This window comes from Leptosomus discolor, chromosome 1, assembly GCF_034619465.1.
Source record: "Leptosomus discolor isolate bLepDis1 chromosome 1, bLepDis1.hap2, whole genome shotgun sequence".
Lineage (NCBI taxonomy): Eukaryota > Metazoa > Chordata > Aves > Leptosomiformes > Leptosomidae > Leptosomus > Leptosomus discolor.
In genome coordinates, this window is record NC_141391.1 from 203779445 (window position 1) to 203797893 (window position 18449).

Below are 18449 nucleotides of genomic sequence, written 5' to 3' on the forward strand. Positions count from 1 at the left end.
TACAGCTGCCTTTGTCTGTGCTTTAAGCCTGCCCTGGCCATAATAATTTGATGAATTCAAGCAGATACTAGATTATTTGGCTGCTAAATCTCCTGGAGTTTTACGGGCAGCATCACCATGTCCCACTCATTTGCAGTGATGCAGTTGGACGTCCTCCTTGGTGACGTGGCCATTGCGGCAGGTTGTGAGTAACAGCAGCCTGGGGCAGTGTTGAATGTGCTGGAGGACAGGGCTGACATTCAGAGGGTCCTGGCAGGCTGGAGCTGCAGGCCAACAGGACTCATGGAGCTCAGCACAGGCAAATGCAAAGTCCCGTACCTGGACCAGAACAAGCCCATGTGTCAGAGCAGGCTAAGATTGACTGAGCAGGCAGCAGCTCTGCAGGAATGGACCCCAGGCCCTGGTGGATAAGTTATACATGTGCCACCAGGGCACCCTTGGGGAAATGGAGACTGCATACTGGGCTGTATTAACACGTTTGTTACCAGCACATGGTGAGGAGTGACTAATCCACTCTGCTCAGCACTCATAAAGCTACCTGTGATCAGTTTGAGGGCTCAGATACAAGAGAGATGCTAAAACAGTGCAGAAAGGTTGGGGAGGGTTGAGCAGAGGATACAGCAGGAGAGGCTAGTGGGGCTGGGTTTTTTCAGGCTGGAGAAGGGAAGGCAAAGGCAGGATTTAATTGCCGTGCTCCACTACCTAAAGGGCAATAATACAGAAGACCAAGATACTTCTCATGAAGGGGAAAGTGAAAGAACAATAGAGAACAGACACAAGCCACAACATTCCAGTTGGGTACAAGGCAAAATTATCTGGAACGAAGGCTGCTCAGCTGGAACAGGAGCTCAGAGAGTCTGTGGAATTTCCATCCTTTGAGCTTTTCAAAAAGGAACTGGATGAGGCCCTGAGCAACCTGACCTAACTTTGAACCTAGCCTCACTTTGAAAACGAGTTGGAATTGAGACCCCCAGAGATCCCTTCAATTTTTCTGTGACCCTAGGAAGTTCAGAATGAGGGTCAAGATTTATCCAGCATACACCTAACGTACCTCTCATTTTTTTTCTCAGGCAAGAGAATAAAGTCAGTAAGAGGCCCTGCGTCAAAATGCCTGTGTTTGGTATATCAGGTCATATGAGGGAGAGGCTGAAGCTAGGGAAGATGCCATTCCCATGCCAACTCCTGTGCCCACTGAGCAGCACAGCACAGAGCTAGCTAGCAGGCAGTCACACCTGGCATACAAGGTTTACCAAGGAGGCAGAATACTGTGGCACTGCTCTGCAAACACATGAGACGCAGGACACACCAGGGCACAGGAAGGGTGCGGAGATGGGAGTCAAGCATGTGAACAGTTTCAATCAAGTTTTAAGGCCGTAGTGGTTTGCAGCTGCTGGTCCTGGGCTTGCAGGAATGGGGACAACCCTGGCTCCAGGCATGAGGAGCTGCTCTGACTGCTGACTGACTGAGCGCAGCTGCCCCATCCGAGCACTCCCATCCCACCCCATCTTCAGGACACCTGCTGCACCTAAGGTGAGCTGGGTGTAAGGGGACTGTGAGGTGGCCAACCTGCACCATGCCTGGGCCAAGGGAGTCCTCGCTTATCTGTTTCAGTCTATACTGGTTTCTTTGCACTGTCGCAGTCCCTCCAAAAGGCTAATTTAGCAAGAGCAGAAAGACGGTCTAAAACAAGACATCTGAGTTTAATTCCTGGCTCTGTCACAGATTTCTTGTGCAATTGCTGAATTTGTCTGTGTCTCAGCTTCCATCTGTACAATTTGAATCGTTGCCAGTTTTGTCTATTTAAGGGTAGTAGGTGGTTGTATGGTGAGACCCTGGTTGAACTGGAACTTTGAGCCATTCTCCTCATTCAAATATATGAAAATCCATTTAGAGCAAAAAGGTGCTTATCAACATGGCAACATTATTTCTGTCATGTAGGTGCTATGTACTGTACCTTTAGTAATTTCTAGAACATTAAATTCATATGATGGATTACTGAAGACTGGAAAAAATTCATTCACTGGCTTTATCCTGATGTAAATGTAGATGATATCTGGAAATATAACAGAAGATTAAATCATAGTTAAGTATGGCTGTGAATTTTTCTCATGCATATATTCAAAATACATATGGTATTCCTCTCTCCATGCTGTTACAGCACAGGAAAATATCAAAAGAAGTGTAAAAGGGATACTTGCTTGAGTAGTTAGGACAGGCAATATCTTGCACCCTGACAGTCAAAGAATAAACTCCAATTCCAAGATTAGCTGGGTTTTCTAAATCAATACTTGCAGTCATCTAAATTAAAAAGAAACATAATTGTATTTATAATTCCTTGCATAAAGGAACATGATAACAATTACTTTTTTCAGCGTTCTGTAAGTGCCATTTCCCCCTTGAAGATACAGAATTTCTCTGTAGGAGTAATATAGGCTATTAATCAATTACAGGATTGAATTCCAGGCTTTTTCTACATGTTCACACTCTGGTGTCTCTTAGAAATTCAAAACTCTTTCCTTCTGCCAAGAAAACTTTTTCCCCTTAAGTGTGGAAAATTTTATCATTTGGATCATAAGGTCTTGGCCTTTTACCTAGTTAATTCAAAGCTCATGTAATGAGCTGACTATTTACTCTGCCCTTTGTTGGCTCAACAAGAAACTGCTGTTGCTAAATAGTAATAGGTACTCCTCGAGGTCATGCCTGCAGCCATGAATTAAAGGTATCAGTTTCAGCCACAAGTGTTTGTCCAGGAACCAAGTTGTTACTAAGTGGTGGCTCGAACAGATTTAAATCCTAATCTCCTGACTCTCTATCTTTCTATAGGAGCCTCATAAACTGCAGGGCAGCAGGACTAAAGCACAGCCATCCATTGTCTATAGGGAAATTCCCAGAGAAACAGGATGCTTCAGATGATAGCCTGTTACAGGCTATATGGTGATCCGAGGTCTGACAACAATCATATCCCGTGCAGCAATGAAAATGCTTTGTATCTTGGCAGATGAAGCAGGTAAGGGCAGTGCTCATTGATACGTATACCTCAGATCAAAAATTAAAGCTGTTCAAAATCGGTTTATTGCTCTCTAGCACTCTTGTCTTTTAGACAGAATGCCTGCTTTTTGTTATGTTTCCCTTTTTCTGTAGTTGTCCATGGTTCCTTTTAAAGCAACGAAAAAACCACCATAGCACATGTCCAGCAACTGGTGGGGGTTCTGGCCAATGCAAATATGCCAGCAGCTATCAGCATAAGGAACCCATATTTTGACATGCAAAATCACACAAGTGCAAATCCCATCACACTTTTGTGAAAATTTACCACTCAAAGTGGTTTTACAATTCTGACCAATGAAGCTGGGAAGTAGCTACTGAGTGTAGGATTTCTCAAGTATTTCAGTTCTTCATGCTGAATAGCAAGGATCTTCCACAGTCTGTCATGAATAAATGGGTATGAAATAGCATCAAATTTCTCTGTTTATCCATATCAAAGTGGGTGCTTCACACTCCCTAAAAAGGGGGTTTTTTTTCCAATTATATCTAGCACATTTATTTAAAATGGGAGAAAACAGTTCTCTGTTCATCAAATTCTGTAGAATCTATAGAAAGCGTCCTATCAAAGGGTATGTAGTTCACATCCAGTCAAAACAGTCATTCTTCACATCATACCCACTGTGGCATGAATTACAGTAATTCTTTTTTTTCTTTTATAGGCAATGAATTCAAAAAACTTAAAATATTTCATAAGTTGACTTCTGAAATGGGACAATCTAACATCAAACCTCAAATGACTGACCACAAGTCTTCCAGACACGGTGGACTCCAGAGCAAAGTTATTGCTTCCAAAACCAGATAATCCAGTGAAATTAAATCGATTGTTTGATGGATGAACATCAATATCTTTACAGTAATTTCTAAGATCAAGAAGAAATGTCCCAGCAGTCATATTTTCGTTTGCCTCTTTCCTGTGTAAAACAAACATGTTTCCCATCAGAGCGTCTGACATTTCTCCTCTTGCACTCGTCATATATTACATATCAAAATATTGACTTCCATTTATTTTCTATCTGAAATCCTAGATCTAAATAGGCAACAGTTGATGAAGCAACCCAGAATCTGATCCATATGCTGTGGTGGACAACAGCCCTGTTCAATGAGCAGGACATAAACATTTAGCCAGATCCAAACCATAAACCTGGAACTCAGCTAGCTTTCAGAAGCTGCCATGAGATCTTAGTGTTCAAGATTAGTTCAATTCATAATTAGTATTTTAAAATATCTTTACAACACTCATTTCTTCAGTATGTTATAATGTTCTCCTGACGAGAAGCTCATTCTTTTCTCCTTAACTAATAGATGGACCATTCTGTCATTTTGTGAAACTAGCATTTCTGGCCCTGCTGTTGGTCCCTGTGATGCACACAATGGAACTGGGGGCAGAGGGTGTCAACTGATTTTTTTTTTTTTTATCAAGAGAATTAAATAGAAAATATTAAATGAAATACCGTTAAGCCCTGATTGTGTTGCCCTGTGCAAACCATATAGGACTAGTTCTTTATTTATTGCATTTTTCCCTGAAGATTTTTGCCTCATTCAGATCAAAATCTAAGCTTACTAGATAAAAAAGAGACTTTTGTGTTATTGTCATGGATTTCATAACTAAGCAGTGCTCTGAAGAATTGGATTCTCTTCCTGCCAGTATGTAAAAGTATGTGATTTAGATGCAAGACATTTCTATTAGATAGTGAGCAAGCAATTTAAACAGATACCCACTAGCTGGGAATTCTTCATTGCATAAGTTCTTGGCTGAGATGCTGGATTTTTATCTGCATTTATTCTGAGCTGGAAGAATTGCACTAATCAATGTGGAGTACCCTGAAAGATCAGAGCCCAGGCACATCAAACACTTCAGATGGACATTTTTTTCAGTCTTTCTATGACACATTTCATCTGTAAAATGGAGTTAATCTTATGTCCCTATCTGCAAATATAAACTACCTGACCATCACAGGACTCAGAGCATTCATAGCCGTAGCAAAGTCCATGACTAAGTTACTAGGCACAGAGGACACGTATAACAAGAGGTGGTCCAGGCTCTGAAGACCTTACAAATTGCATTACACATAAAACATGCAGGTCATCAGGGAGAGATTTAGAAAAGAAGCTCAGGAAGTTTAAAATAAAACTCCAGAACTGACTGGCAAGCTTTCCCTAGTGAACGATTCCCCACTGTTTAGCATAAAGTAAGAAAGGAGGAGCCTTGGTCTGTATAGGTCAGGAAAGAAACTCTATAACACATGGGCCCAATAGCCGAAGGGTTTAGGTATCCGAAAGATAAAGAAATTATCTGACTATATACAGATACTTTTAGTCCAAATTTCCAGTTTGAACATGTCAGGAAATTGAGTTTCATGCCTTAAGACACTGAAAGTGAACTAACCTTTAGAGGCTAATGATAAATGTCCATTTGAAACTCTAGCTGTAGGTCTGAGGACCCTAACTGATGTGCCCTAGACTGCACACTGGTCTGGGGCAACAAGGCAGCACTAAGGCAATGAAGACCCTCAATACCTGAAGGCAGAAGGATTGCATTCTGGTGGGTTGTCATTGATGTCATCAATAATGATTGTGATCTCCATTTCACTGTCGTATCCACTGCTGAGACTGTCCTCCACCCGGACTATCAGTGAGATGTTAGGGTGGAGCCGCAGTGGAAGGGCATCTCTGTCGATTCTCCCAGTCACCTGCAGCACTCCAGTTGCTGGGTAGAAAGCAGCCAGAAGTTGGATGTTCAGCATGAGGGGAAGTAACAAACACTCATGGTGTACATGCAAGAGGACAGGGTAACTCAGCAGACAGGTAGCAGAATAAAACATCTCCTATTCTGTGCAAGTCACGGCTGGTTTAGTAATTTTTTTAAATGATACAAAACGGCTCTGAAAGTTCTGTGTAAGACTTTAATGGATAGATAGCCATTGCTCAAAAATATGCCATAGCTGGCCTCAGCAGAGGACTTGGGAAACAGCTAGATTTCCCTTATGCTCTCAAAGAGCTAGTGCAAGTCAGAGTTGAGTGCACTCAGAGCATCAAGGACAATGAGCTGCTAATGCCTGAGCTGTCCTTGCTCTCTAGCTAGTAAGACGGCTTCACTTTCTACTGTTATCATTCAAGCATCCTTCAGCACCTCTAAATCTACTCACACATCAACAGAGCTGCTCTTAGCTGTGACAGATTGTGCCAAGTGTTCAAAAAGAGAAGGTTTTTATGGCACAGCACAGTACTATTTCCAGAGCACAGAGGAGGTAGAGGAATAGTATATATACATGTATATATATAAAATAGGTAGAGTGTAATTGAGGGGGAGGGTGGCAATATATGGCCAAAGGGCGTAGAGAATCCAAAACACTTAAGGATCATCCTGAGCCTCCACAGCACAGTGTTGTGTGGCACCTCTTACAGCTGTGGTAAGCAGTTCTAAAGCAATAGCAGAAAAGGAGTAAAGCAGTCACTGGATGCCAACCCTGGAGCAAAAACCTCAGGGCACTGATGTATGCAACCCAGAGAGCATGAGGAGATCGGACCAGCAAGAGAGAAAGGAGTCTTTTGGATGGCCTTGCCTGAGGAGGGTCATGAGTCAAGAAATGAAGCTGAGCTGCAGATTTGCTGTGCACCTCAATGCTGCAGCAGATTCAAGGCAAGAGAGAGAACATTATGATCTAACCATGTGCAGCTGTTTCAAGAGCCCCAGAAGGATCCCTGCAGGCCTCAGAGATTAAAAAGAAGGCAGCTAATCTTATTTCCACACAAGGGACCATCACCCTCCAGCCCTAAGTCAATATTTGTCAAGAAGTCACCTTTGGACTACTTTCTTCAAAATATCTTGCTGAACCTTGGTCAACTGATGAAAGAATTTGACCCTAATAATGTACTGAGCATTTCTTATTTCTAGGGGTAGCCACAGAATAAAGTCAATTTAAAACTAAGGCAAAAACCTTTTCTCCAAAGTACCCATTCTATTTTTTTGGGGGTGTCAGAAGGCACATTTTTGTTCATCTTACATGGATTTATGGAGAAATATCTGTTAGAAGACTGGATGCTGTAGAAAAGTCTGCTGGGAGAGTCTTCATCATCAGGATCTTTAGCTGTTAGATTGGCAACAAGGGTGCCTGGGCTTTGCTCCTCTGGAATCCTGTAGACTCTTTGTTTTCTGCAAGATAAAACAAAATTCAGCAAGCGCTCATCTGTGTTTGCAAGGGCAGCTGATTACAGACTTAGCCGAGCAGCCAATTGTACCAGCAGCCCCATGGCCATGCTGGGCTCAGAGATGGCTGTTTGCACATCAGGGTAAATAACCCAGTCATGGGTTCTGCCAGCTGGACTTCTAGCAATAGCTGAACTGGTATGTGGTCATAAAGCATGACATAGCCACACAAATAAGTGTCCTTCCCCTGCAACTTTTTCACAGTAAAAACAACTCTCACAGAGTCATGGAAGCTGAAGATGGAAGGGGCTGTTAAGTTATGCAGTCCATCTCCCTATGGAGCCACCAGATTGATTGTAAAACCACTTGCTTTAATTCCTTCATTTTGCAAGAGAAAAACAAAAATAGAAGCAGTAATGGAATTAATCATCTTTTGGAACGAATGCTGGGAGCTGGGGACAACAGTATAACTAAAAAGCTGAGTTGCCCTGGCAGTAGGTGGAGGCAGGGAGGAGCACTCACAGATTAACATGCTCCAAACTCCCAGCAACATCTGTCTGTCTGATTCATTTTACATAGAGAAAATGGTTCTTTAATGCCACTGTTTGGTATGCCAGTGCTCCCAAATTTCCCATGAATTAAGTGAGTTTTATAGCTCAGATATAGTCTGGCAGGCAATTGTGCAGGATTGCTTGTAATGGTCGCAGTTGCATGTTCACATGGGTACTGAGGTGTGCAATTACAGTACGTGAACCACATGCAAAAGCAGGCATGGGCAAGCACAGAAAAATTGCACAAGGAATTTATGAAGGCTGATTAGTACTGCTGAAATACACACAAACACAAAAACATCTCTTGCTTCTAGAAATGAAAGGGAGTTGAAGGTGCTCAAGAGTTCAAAAAGCTTTAGGAGTCTGTTTCAGACTGAATCCTTTTTGCGCATTTTAAACTTCCTATGCCACCACTTAACAAATTGACTAGTCTATAGTTCCCAGTATAGGAAAGCATGAGCCCTTCGTTGTCCTCTGAAAACCAACATCATGGGGCACTTAGCAGTTGGAGCAGAGAGTTGGATAGACAGAACAAAAGATCCCATGCCTCCACGTCTCCACTTGCAGTTTTAAAAATGGTTAAGAAGACACAGTATCTTCAACTGTTTTGTCAGCTCATCTGAAAAGAGGAAAGCATACAGGAGAGAAATCACGTGGGATTTTCCCAGTAAAAAACCCCTAACTTAGAGCTAGAAGTAAACAAGAAGTTTGTGAAGGCTGAGGAGGCAGTGTATTTATTAAGTTTCTCTCTCACTCTTGGCATTGATCTTTTCCTTCCTTGTTCTCCTGTTGCTTCCAGAGTCACTCAGAAACAAAATAAATAGCAACAGATCTCCTTCGCTGCTACCAAAAATGCCACCCCAGAATGCCTCTGATCACTGGGGAATACGGGAGGGACAGCTCTAGCTGGTTTTGGTTCAAAGTAGGTAACTCCCTATGCCCACAGCAACCACAACTCTGACCTCTCTGTGGACAGCAAACTCACCACAGCTCCACCTTCACAGCCCTACCATCCCTCCTGCACCCTGTACAGGTCGTCCTGTCCCCACCAGCTCTCTTGGGAAGAAGCAGGATGTTATCAAGCACATCCCTGTAGCACTGAGTACTGGTACATCTGGGGAGGAGCTGGGAGCCACTTCCTACACAGCTATGTCTGGGCTGTGCCCTTTTGTCCATCTGTCTGCCACCTGCCAGTGGCTTTTTACAGGATAGTTCAAGCAGACCCTTTAGACACTGCGATGTAATTACAAAGGAAGCATATGTTTATTTTCTTGTCTTCTCCTTTGTTTTCCTGACTCCGTAAGTTTTCCATCGATTCTAACAGCCAGAATTTCAAAAGGCTGAATGCCAATGTAGTGTTGTGAACACCAAAAACAGATGTGCTTGCATATACTATGGGAACAATTAAAAGGGCCCTTTGAAACTGTTCTTGACAGCTTTGATCGGGAGAAAATAAAGAAGGTTTGCTAACTCGTCAAGTTTCCCCAGCTCCCATCCCAGCACTAATTATTATAGTGTCAGAAAGTACATAGCCTCAGCATGCAGCTCACATTCTAGCAGGCAAGAGGCCGTACATGTGCATATTGAGGACAGATCACGAAGTGTAATTTAATCTAAAGTTCTTTACAAACTGAGCTGCTGAGCTCTGAGCTGCTTTTTTTTGTCTGTAGTGTCAATCTAAAAGGGAGAAGATTCAAACAAATACCATGCCTTATTTGTGCCATACAAGAACTGAGTCTTAGACCTTAGATGTTATGGATGCCTCAAGTCACTGCAGCTTTCACTAATTCGAGCAAATGGATAAATATTTAAAAGAGCTCCTTTAGTATTCCAAACACAAGGATAAATAAACAGAAATGGCAACATTTGGAGGAAATAATCAGTCTAGAACACAATTTGCAATCATTGGCACTGGGAAGAAGATTCCTCCTGCTGTAGCAGTACAGTAACATGGAGCGAGCTGTTAATCTTATTGATTATTGCAAACATGAGGTTCAAGTATTAAATAAGTTAGCAACAAAAAAAAAAATCCATGTCTGTTTCTAACATTTCACTCTTCTGTTTCTTCAGATTCTCCACCCCTTTACCCAGCAAGGTCCAGATCCTTGGCCTCAGCCCAGGAGCCGTGCATTGCTCTGGCTTCACAAAGCACCCAGAAGACTGCTCCAAACAAGTGGCTGGAAACCTCTCAGCAGGGCCCAGGTGCTACACTGTCTTCTCCTTTACATAGATGGCAGGAGAGCAGCCATCATAAATACTCTCAGCGGCGACCCTGGAGAGCCTCAGGATCAGGAGACATTGAGAGAGTGTCTTGAATCCAATCAGTGTCTCATGCAAGTGACAGAGATAAATCAACAACAGAATCAGCTTGACTGCAATAATTGTCAAGCTCCTGCTTCAGAAACAGTCATCCATAATGCTTTCCACCACAAAACAGCCTGCTGGTGGCATGTGTATTTGCTTTCCCATTTTTCCAAATTTTCAACAATACTACTGAATCCAACTAAAACTCCATTAGTCTTCAAAAGATATTTCTGACTTGTGTGTTATGACACAATTTCCTGCTTATTACACAGTAAGTCAACAGTGTTTCAAAGATCACCGGGATTGTTTACAAGTGTGTCTGGGAAGAAGAGGAAGACAGATCAAAAGTGAGACCTTTTTATGTCTAGACATTTCTGCATGAATAAACATCATTATGGTGAAATGCACATCTGCATGAGGGGTAAATTCTATGTGATTGTGTTCACACAGGGTAAAATTCATCTCCTTGTCTGAACTTGTCCGAAGGTCTTTGCATGGCTTTAACCTCTCTAAAGGCTAACAAGTACAACAAGCTTGTCTGGCTGTTCTTAGTATAAGGCAGAGCCTGGAAGACTTGAAACTATTAAGAATATAAATAAGAATAAAAGACGGAAACGAGGGCAGAGCTTTCCAGTAAAAGAACAGGAATCATAACAAAATTAAAATACTGTTTTCAGTAGTATTTTGTTCTTATATTTACTTGTCCTTATGTTACACCCTCCCATTGGTGCCAAAGCCGTAACACTGGGAAAACGTCTACGTTTTGAGTACAATGGAAGTTTTTCACTCACGTGGTAAAGTAAGGTCTTTCATCATTGATGTTAATTATCTTTATATTCACTGTTTTAGTCGAGTTGAGTCCATCTGGATCTGTCACTGTTATATTTAAAAAGTAACTGTTAAATAAGAAAACAAAACAAGAATTGTTCTATGGCTGTGTAGGAAAACATCTCTCTGCTGACTGCTAGTTAATAGACCACGTGAATGAAACACATTCTCACCTATGTGGATCTTTCTCATAATCGAATTCTTTTGTGGAAAAAATGGCTCCACTTTCCAAGACCAAGAATGGCACTGGTGCAGGGAGCAGTGAATACTGAAACGAACAGAGCAAGGAATTAGTCTTTGTATCTTTAAATATCCCTCCACTCATTTCTTGCCTTGTAGAATGGGACAAGTTAAAGTACAGCATTTGCCTCAAACTTTGCATAATGAAACACACTGGCATACCGATGCCAGCACAAGCCCTGATCGTCTGAGCTGAAGCAGCTCAAACTTGGTCATATGTGCATTGCTTGCCAGACAGTGGAGAGTCACAGACACTGAACTACATTAAAGCCCACACTATTCTCTACCTCTGTGAACTCCAGGTTGACGATGAGAATTTAACATAGACCCCAGTCAGAAGAGCCACAGTGCTGTATGCAAAAATGGGCTTTGTGGTGGCAGCAGAGTACATGCACAAAGGAGAAGAGAGAGAAGATGGGGTGAAGCTGGATTTGAGAGACAAAAAAGCTATGGAGGAGGCAATAAAGTTTGTGGGTCCAGATGATGTGAGAAGGCAAGAGGGGAAAGTGGGCTTTCACAGAGTACACGAGGCTGTGAGACTGAAGGGTGTTCACAACTGCCCAGTGTTAACGCGGCTGCTCAGCGGTGGCAGGCAGTAGCAGCCGCTTTGTGCATTGCACAACACAGCAGTGCCCGGGTGTGGGAGGGAGCTGAGCACCCCAACACTGTACACAGTAGGGAGAAAGGCAGCACCCTGCTCCTTGTGGCCACAACGTAGCTACTACATAGCCACCACATCCACCTTGCTATCTTCCGCAAGTCAAGCCATCACCAATAAGCCCTCAAGAACATTTCCTTTGTTAGTGCAGGTGCTAATAATACCCACGAAGTCTGAAGTATGCAACATCAGAGGGTCATGTGCCATACAAGCAGTCTGCAAAATCCACTGAGCAGATCTGTTTAGGGGATGCAACTGCTCTAGCGTTATCTTTTGGAAAAAAAAAACAGGAGGTACACAGAGCTGAGTGAAACAGCTTGCCTCCTGCAATGATAGACTTAATTGAAATTGCTTTGAAAAATCCCAGCTAGGTCATCACAATTCTTTTAAAAATTTTTTGCCAGTTGACCTTTCTAAATTCCCTCTCTGGGGAATTATTATTTTACCTGTTACCCAGCATTTCTATATTTTCAGCTTCTTATCATGCCTCAGATTCATCAGGGGTTAGAAGGCGTGGGGAACTCACTGCCATTGCTTTCAGAAACAAAGCAGAGTGAAACCCCCAGGCCTCTGCTTCCCTCATCACCAGCTCAGGTTTGGGGATTTGGCTGAGCAAAGCCTGAGGACAGACTTCATGCTAATTACTCACTTGAATAATGCTACACATTGAAGTAGCATCTTCAGGTTCAGTTCTTGAACATACTGTCTTTTATAAAGCCAAGGCAAATAAAGCAGAGGTACAACACAGTTCTTAGGTAAGTGCAATTACTTTTCCCTGTCTGCAAACTTATCACTTTCCAGAAATTTTTGCTGATACCAAGAGTATTCTCAGATCAGCTAACACATTTTCTTAGCTGAAAGTCACAGTTTGCCCTGGGATTGTCAAAAAGCTGAGATTCAGTTGCCTTGTGATTTCCATACTGTTTTGTTTAAAAGAATTTACAATGTGATAAAGAAGGTTAAAAATTTTATTTACTTTTAGACACTCTCATCTACAAGAAATGTTTAATAAGCCATTTAAAAAAATAAAAGGAGACACAATTTCTACTTTATCTCTGATTAACTATGTCAAACTCTGCCTTTAATACCCCTTAATTTTGGAGGGATGAGAACCCAAAATACAATTTGCCTCCAGGCTGGGTTTTCTTAGTTTATTATTGAAAACGCTTCTTTTTTCCTGAATAAACCTTTTCCTGTGTTCCTGATAAGGAAGGAAGTTGTTGAAAGATGCTGGCAATTAGCATTTCAGATACAGTGGATTATATCATCTCTGGGTCTTTTTCTTTAATACAACTTACTTTGAGTTCAGCATTTTCAGGATCAGCGGCATCAACTTTATAAATGCATTCCGGAGGGGTTCCTTCCAAGATGTAGATCGTTACAGCTGCATGGATGTAAGTGCACTCAGTGTCAATTGGATAAGAATAAAGGACACAGCAGCAAACATACTGACACATCGAAGCTGTCCAGCCGTATTACTGCCTGCTGTGTCTTCTCACTTCACAAGTTTAATTCCAAAATCATCACAAAGAGCACAAATGCTCAAAAGATGAAAAGAAACCAATTGCATATCTGTAAACAGGAAACCATCACTGCAAGTTGCAATACAAATTGTGCCTTCTGGAGAAAGAGTAATCTTTACACACAGCCTATCTTGAGCTGCTCCCAGGGTATGGAGTAAAATGACGCATTTGGGCTACACCAGTATCTCGCTTTACTATGCAGATGGGGAGAACATAGCCCTGTGCTAGGTCCTCATTGCCATTCCCTCCCTGTCTACCACCTGTCCCCTGCCAGGGGAGCTCAGAGCCTTTCCTCTTCATTTCTGCTTTTCCTTTACACCTGCGAGGTAAATAAATAGTGTATGGTCTGTGCTGACAAATTTTTGCCTTATTAAGGGCGCTAATTCAGTGCAAGGCGTATTTCTTTCCACGCCAGGAATTCTCACATCTGGGCTATCTCGTGCTGGGCCACTCGCAACTGGCTTATCTCTCTTTGGGTAGAGCGATTAACAGAACAACAGATCTTTAGATCACATTATTTGCTTTATGCCCTTTTGTGTCTGCTGGACCTGCTGTTTCTGGACTATTAATTTCCGCTGTGACCCCTGCTGACTGCTGTTTCTCATCAAAGCAGTGGGAATCCCAGAGCAGCGTAATGAGTTGTTCCCAGAGGACAACAATATGAATATAAAGTTTAATGAGAGGGAGATGCTTTTTCATAACCAGTGAATGCGCAATTAGTGTCTAATTGTAGCTGGTACTGTTAACTAAAGCCACACAGTTAGACAGATCAGACATCTGTGCTCACCAATTTATGGCAGCTCTAGCTGAGAGTTAAGCTGATGCACTTATTTGTAACAAGCTCCCACGTAGAGTGTATTTCATGCTGTGCAGATCCCCTGAAGTGTCACATTTAATTATTATTAGATTCCAGCAGCACCCATGATATGCAAGACACCAGCTATACTGAGAAGATGACAAAGCCTCTTCCCTAGGGGAAGATAATTTGCTTTACAAACTAAGTATTTTATGGAAGCCAGAACGTCTATGTGCTTAGGAGGCATTAGTCAAGTGGGCTGAATTTGAGCGGGCCTGGTCTGAAACCGTCTGGGCAGACAAGCCCTGCTCTCTGCAGCAGGCAGAAGTCAAGGCTGCAGCCACACTGCGCTGCTGACCACTCCACAAGCTGTGAGTCACAGCCCACATAATACAGCTGCTAGTTCAGCTCTCGGGGGGTTCTGCAGCCAGCTCTGAATACTTACGAGGAACAGATCGCAGTTTGATATTTTCAGATTTTTAAAAAAATTTTAAAAATTAAGATTGAATTATTGAGTGCTCTTCTGTATAGGTGCTGTTAGAATGTCAAGTCTTCAAACAGTCTCTCAGTACTTCATGAAATAATAAGAGCATATTTTTACTCACTACCTGAATGGTTTTGTCTGTGTATGAACGCATAAGAAATATATCACTGTACTCTGTAATCTCATTGTACAACTTTTCCAGGTCCCTCTCATTAGTAAATGAACAAGATAAGACTGCTCAGAGAGTATGACAATTATTTCCTATTCTTTTTACTGATGGCATTATCACTCATATTAGCTACTATAAGGCATGCAAAGCCTGCACTGATGACAGCTGAGGTCCAGACACTCCAGCTTCATTCCTAAGGCTACTGCACACTCCTCACCCTTGCACCTTTGCCCCTGATCTGAAAGTAAACCTGGTTAACACCATCTGCCCCATGCAGGAGACAGAACTCTTTGCCTCTTTCCATTTGCGCCACCATATATCACAATCTCTGAGATCTCATTCTTCAAACTGGTTTTCCACCTGTGCAGGTGCAAAGGCAATGTACAGGTGTAAAACATCGGCAGAGCAATGTTTTTATTGTTTTCCCTCAGACATTCTTGCACATACACAATATACGCTCATTTAAATTTATCTTGCTTCTCCAAATCAGTCCAGTTTTCAACAACCTACTGAAACATGTACCCATACCCAATGGTTATATCCCCACCAAACTTCAAGTTTCTAATATATACCTCTAGGAAGTATTCATCTCATCAAAAAAAGAACATATATATTTATCAGTATAAAAAAACCACTTTTTTTTTTTAAATTCTTTAGGTACTTCAAAATTGTTAAATCATTTTTGGTCAAAGCTTCAAGAAAACTAAAAGGGCATTTCCAGAGATGAAGTATACCAAATATTTGTGTAAAATAAAGCTCTGATAAAACGGTGCCCTGTTCCTCCCTTGTTTTCCTAAAGGAAAATGCTTAGACCACTTTAGCTACAGGCACTGTATGCAGTTACAGTTTTTTTAATCTGATGTTATCTTTTCGAGTATTGTTCTTTTCAAATACCGCCATTATCTTACTTTGAATTGCCATATTGCCTTGAAACACGGGACGTTCATTTTTATCTGTCACTTGTACAGTCAGTATGTTAAGGTCAGTTCTCCCGGTTGTATCTTCAACGAAAATCTGTAAATCAAACCTCTTTGGCATAGTTTCATAATCTAGGACAGGTTTTCCAGTAGTAACAACCTGAAAAGAAAAAATTATTGTTAGCACATGATGCAAGAGATGTAAATTATAGTCTATGCGAGTTAATACAAGTAAAGGGACACTTTCCATCAGTAAGCAGTGAGTATTTTAGATCATCTACTCGCTGGCACATTTCTTGTCAGCGGCAGAAATGTGAGAAAAACAGAGTGGAAAGACCAAAATGTTATGGCTTCATGGTGTAACTGAAGGACCTTATGCAAGGGACAGTTTGAGGAGCAGAAAGCCTGTAAGGAGCTGCCCTGTCTCACAGGCAATGCTTTGCCTTCAAGGTCGTGACTACATTTTGAAGGTAATTGTATGTGCCAAGTCTTCACCTTTCCACACCAAGCTCCAGGAGCAGTCGAGGTGTGACAAGACTGAAAACTGGGAGGAAGCCCTGCAGGACACAAGGGCTGCCTCACTATTTCTGTGAGTCAGGAGCACTAGGGGGAAGAGCTTTCACTTGCAATAAGGAGTATTGGGGCAGGAGACCATATATTCTAGCAGGTACCAGGCCATTCCTTGTATAAGCTGTGTCTGGGAGAAGAAGGAAACCACAGGAAGAAGTGACCTGCATGAGCACACTGTATGAGAGAGGGACTATAAATGTTCAGTGAAAACACTGAACTAATTTAAAAAATAGCATAGGCCTTAAGTTTTGCAAGACTGATAAGGCAAACGTTTGCTTCGGGTTTGTTTTGGGTTTTTTTAATGGCTTCCAGCTCTGTGTGTTCCCTCTTAATGCAGAATATGTGCAAACACGAGACTGACATTCCATGAAAAAACATTAAATACATTCATTTTGGATTTAGGATGAGTCCAGAGCAACAGCAGGATGCTGAAAGTTGTATGCCTCAATCTTCACTGTTGAAGCTAATAAGAAACAAGATCTTTGCTTTCATGGACAAGAAACAAAAAGGTGACTGTCAAATTTGCTGTGTGGCTAAAAAAATGTGAAGCTTGAACACGGTAGTGGAACTGGAGCAGAAGAGTTGGGGCTCACAAGTGTGTATGCCAAGGAGCGCACAGCAAGTCTAACACTGCAGAATGGAGGAGCCTGGAGAGCATACAGGATAACAATTAAATAAATCCTTGATTTTAGATGAGATGTCAGGGCCAGAGGACAAATACAAAAGTGATGACAGCACAATTCGAAGTTAGAAGCCAAAATAGAGCCAATTAACAAAGACAGTTGGAGGACAGTTAACAGAAGCACAAATGTTTTTGCCTTCTGGTATGTACAACAGCTGCTCACTGGAACCTTGTGGATCTTTTTGTTATGATACTGCAGGAGAAAACAACTATGTCCTGCATGGTCCCCTTCTTTCCTATATTGTACAAATAGACATTTCCCATAAAAGTGATGCTAACTCATAAAAAACATTCTACAAAAGCTTGTAACACCAGTGGGAAGGTTGTTCTCCAAAATGAATGTTTGCTGGAGATCTAAATACAGTAAACAGATGTAACGGATTCAAAATGAGAAACTGGCCAATTCTAAGCAGAAATTACGTGCTCTGGGGATTATCCTTCCAGTTCACAGCCAAATGTTTTCATTGGTGTTGTAACTACAGCCAGATTGTCTAAATATGCATCTTCCATCCTCCTTTATAGAGGTGTTGCAAGTGAAGATGTGAATCTAGATAGTATCTTTCTAGGTTGCTTTTGAGAACAGCTTGCCACTGGCATAGGCTGTGAGCCACAGTTCTCCTCTCCTCCAGGTAGGAGCAGTGCTTACTGATAAAGGCAGCACTGTACACACTTGAAGCAGCTGCAGGCTTCATGAAAGGAGGCCAAGAGTAACCCCATAAGTGTCTACCCCTCATTCCACCTGAGAATTTCACTTGTCCCTGCTCCCCCTTTCCCTCCCAGGATGCAGAGGGAGCATCACTAACAGCATCAAGGTAGTTTCAGGCAGCAGTATGTTTTCATGCATTCAACACACCTTCTGCCCATGGGATTCTTCAAACAAGAGTAAGGCAAGGAGGAATGGGCAGGGCTCCAATCTCAGAAACTATGACTTTCTCAAAAATCTCAAAACATACCAAGAAATATGATATTGCCTTGGTTTGCTGCAACAGGAGTAAATGTGCTTCATAAATACAGAAGAGCCTGTGCTAACAGGTACTTAGCTAATCTGCAAACCCCATAATTCATCCATGAAATACCGCCCTTTTTCTATATCTTAGCAAAGATTAAATGGCAGTAGGTAAAGCTGAGGTATCTCATCTAGGATCACAACACTTTTGAAAATATTGTACAGATCTGCAACAACATAGTATCAATAATTAAAAGTAGCAATGCTCATCAAATAAATGAATTAAGAACACTTGTGTAATTATCCTTGCCTTACAAGTTGTAATTAGCACTCAACTGCTAATTTGCAGAATTTTTATATAGTTTTCTTTATGATTTTCTCATGACTGATGTTCACTGGCCCAACCTCTGTGTTCCAGTCCCTCGGGTTAGTTAGGAAACCCTGAAAACAGCTACAGTTCAAGCAAGACATACAAAGGCTCACAGGCCATTTTGGTAATGGGGCTGTGGTATGAAATGAGTATAAACTGGCACTTTGGAAGAAGCAGTCTCCAGCCCACACCTTTCTTGGTCATTCATTTTCATCCTTG

General features: G+C 41.9%; 1 protein-coding gene across 1 annotated transcript in view; it reads right to left on the reverse strand.

Annotated features, from left to right (window-relative positions):
* The window catches only part of CDHR3 (cadherin related family member 3), a 44371-nt gene that overhangs the window by 20591 nt on the left and 5331 nt on the right, over positions 1–18449 (reverse strand). The window contains exons 3-11 of the mRNA XM_086462404.1: positions 15654–15822; positions 13072–13157; positions 11049–11143; positions 10839–10943; positions 7050–7198; positions 5563–5752; positions 3788–3905; positions 2199–2298; positions 1955–2053 (exon numbers count right to left, since the gene is read on the reverse strand). Of these exons, the coding sequence (XP_086318530.1) occupies positions 1955–2053; positions 2199–2298; positions 3788–3905; positions 5563–5752; positions 7050–7198; positions 10839–10943; positions 11049–11143; positions 13072–13157; positions 15654–15822 (1111 nt within the window). The remainder of the gene's footprint in view (positions 1–1954; positions 2054–2198; positions 2299–3787; positions 3906–5562; positions 5753–7049; positions 7199–10838; positions 10944–11048; positions 11144–13071; positions 13158–15653; positions 15823–18449) is intronic.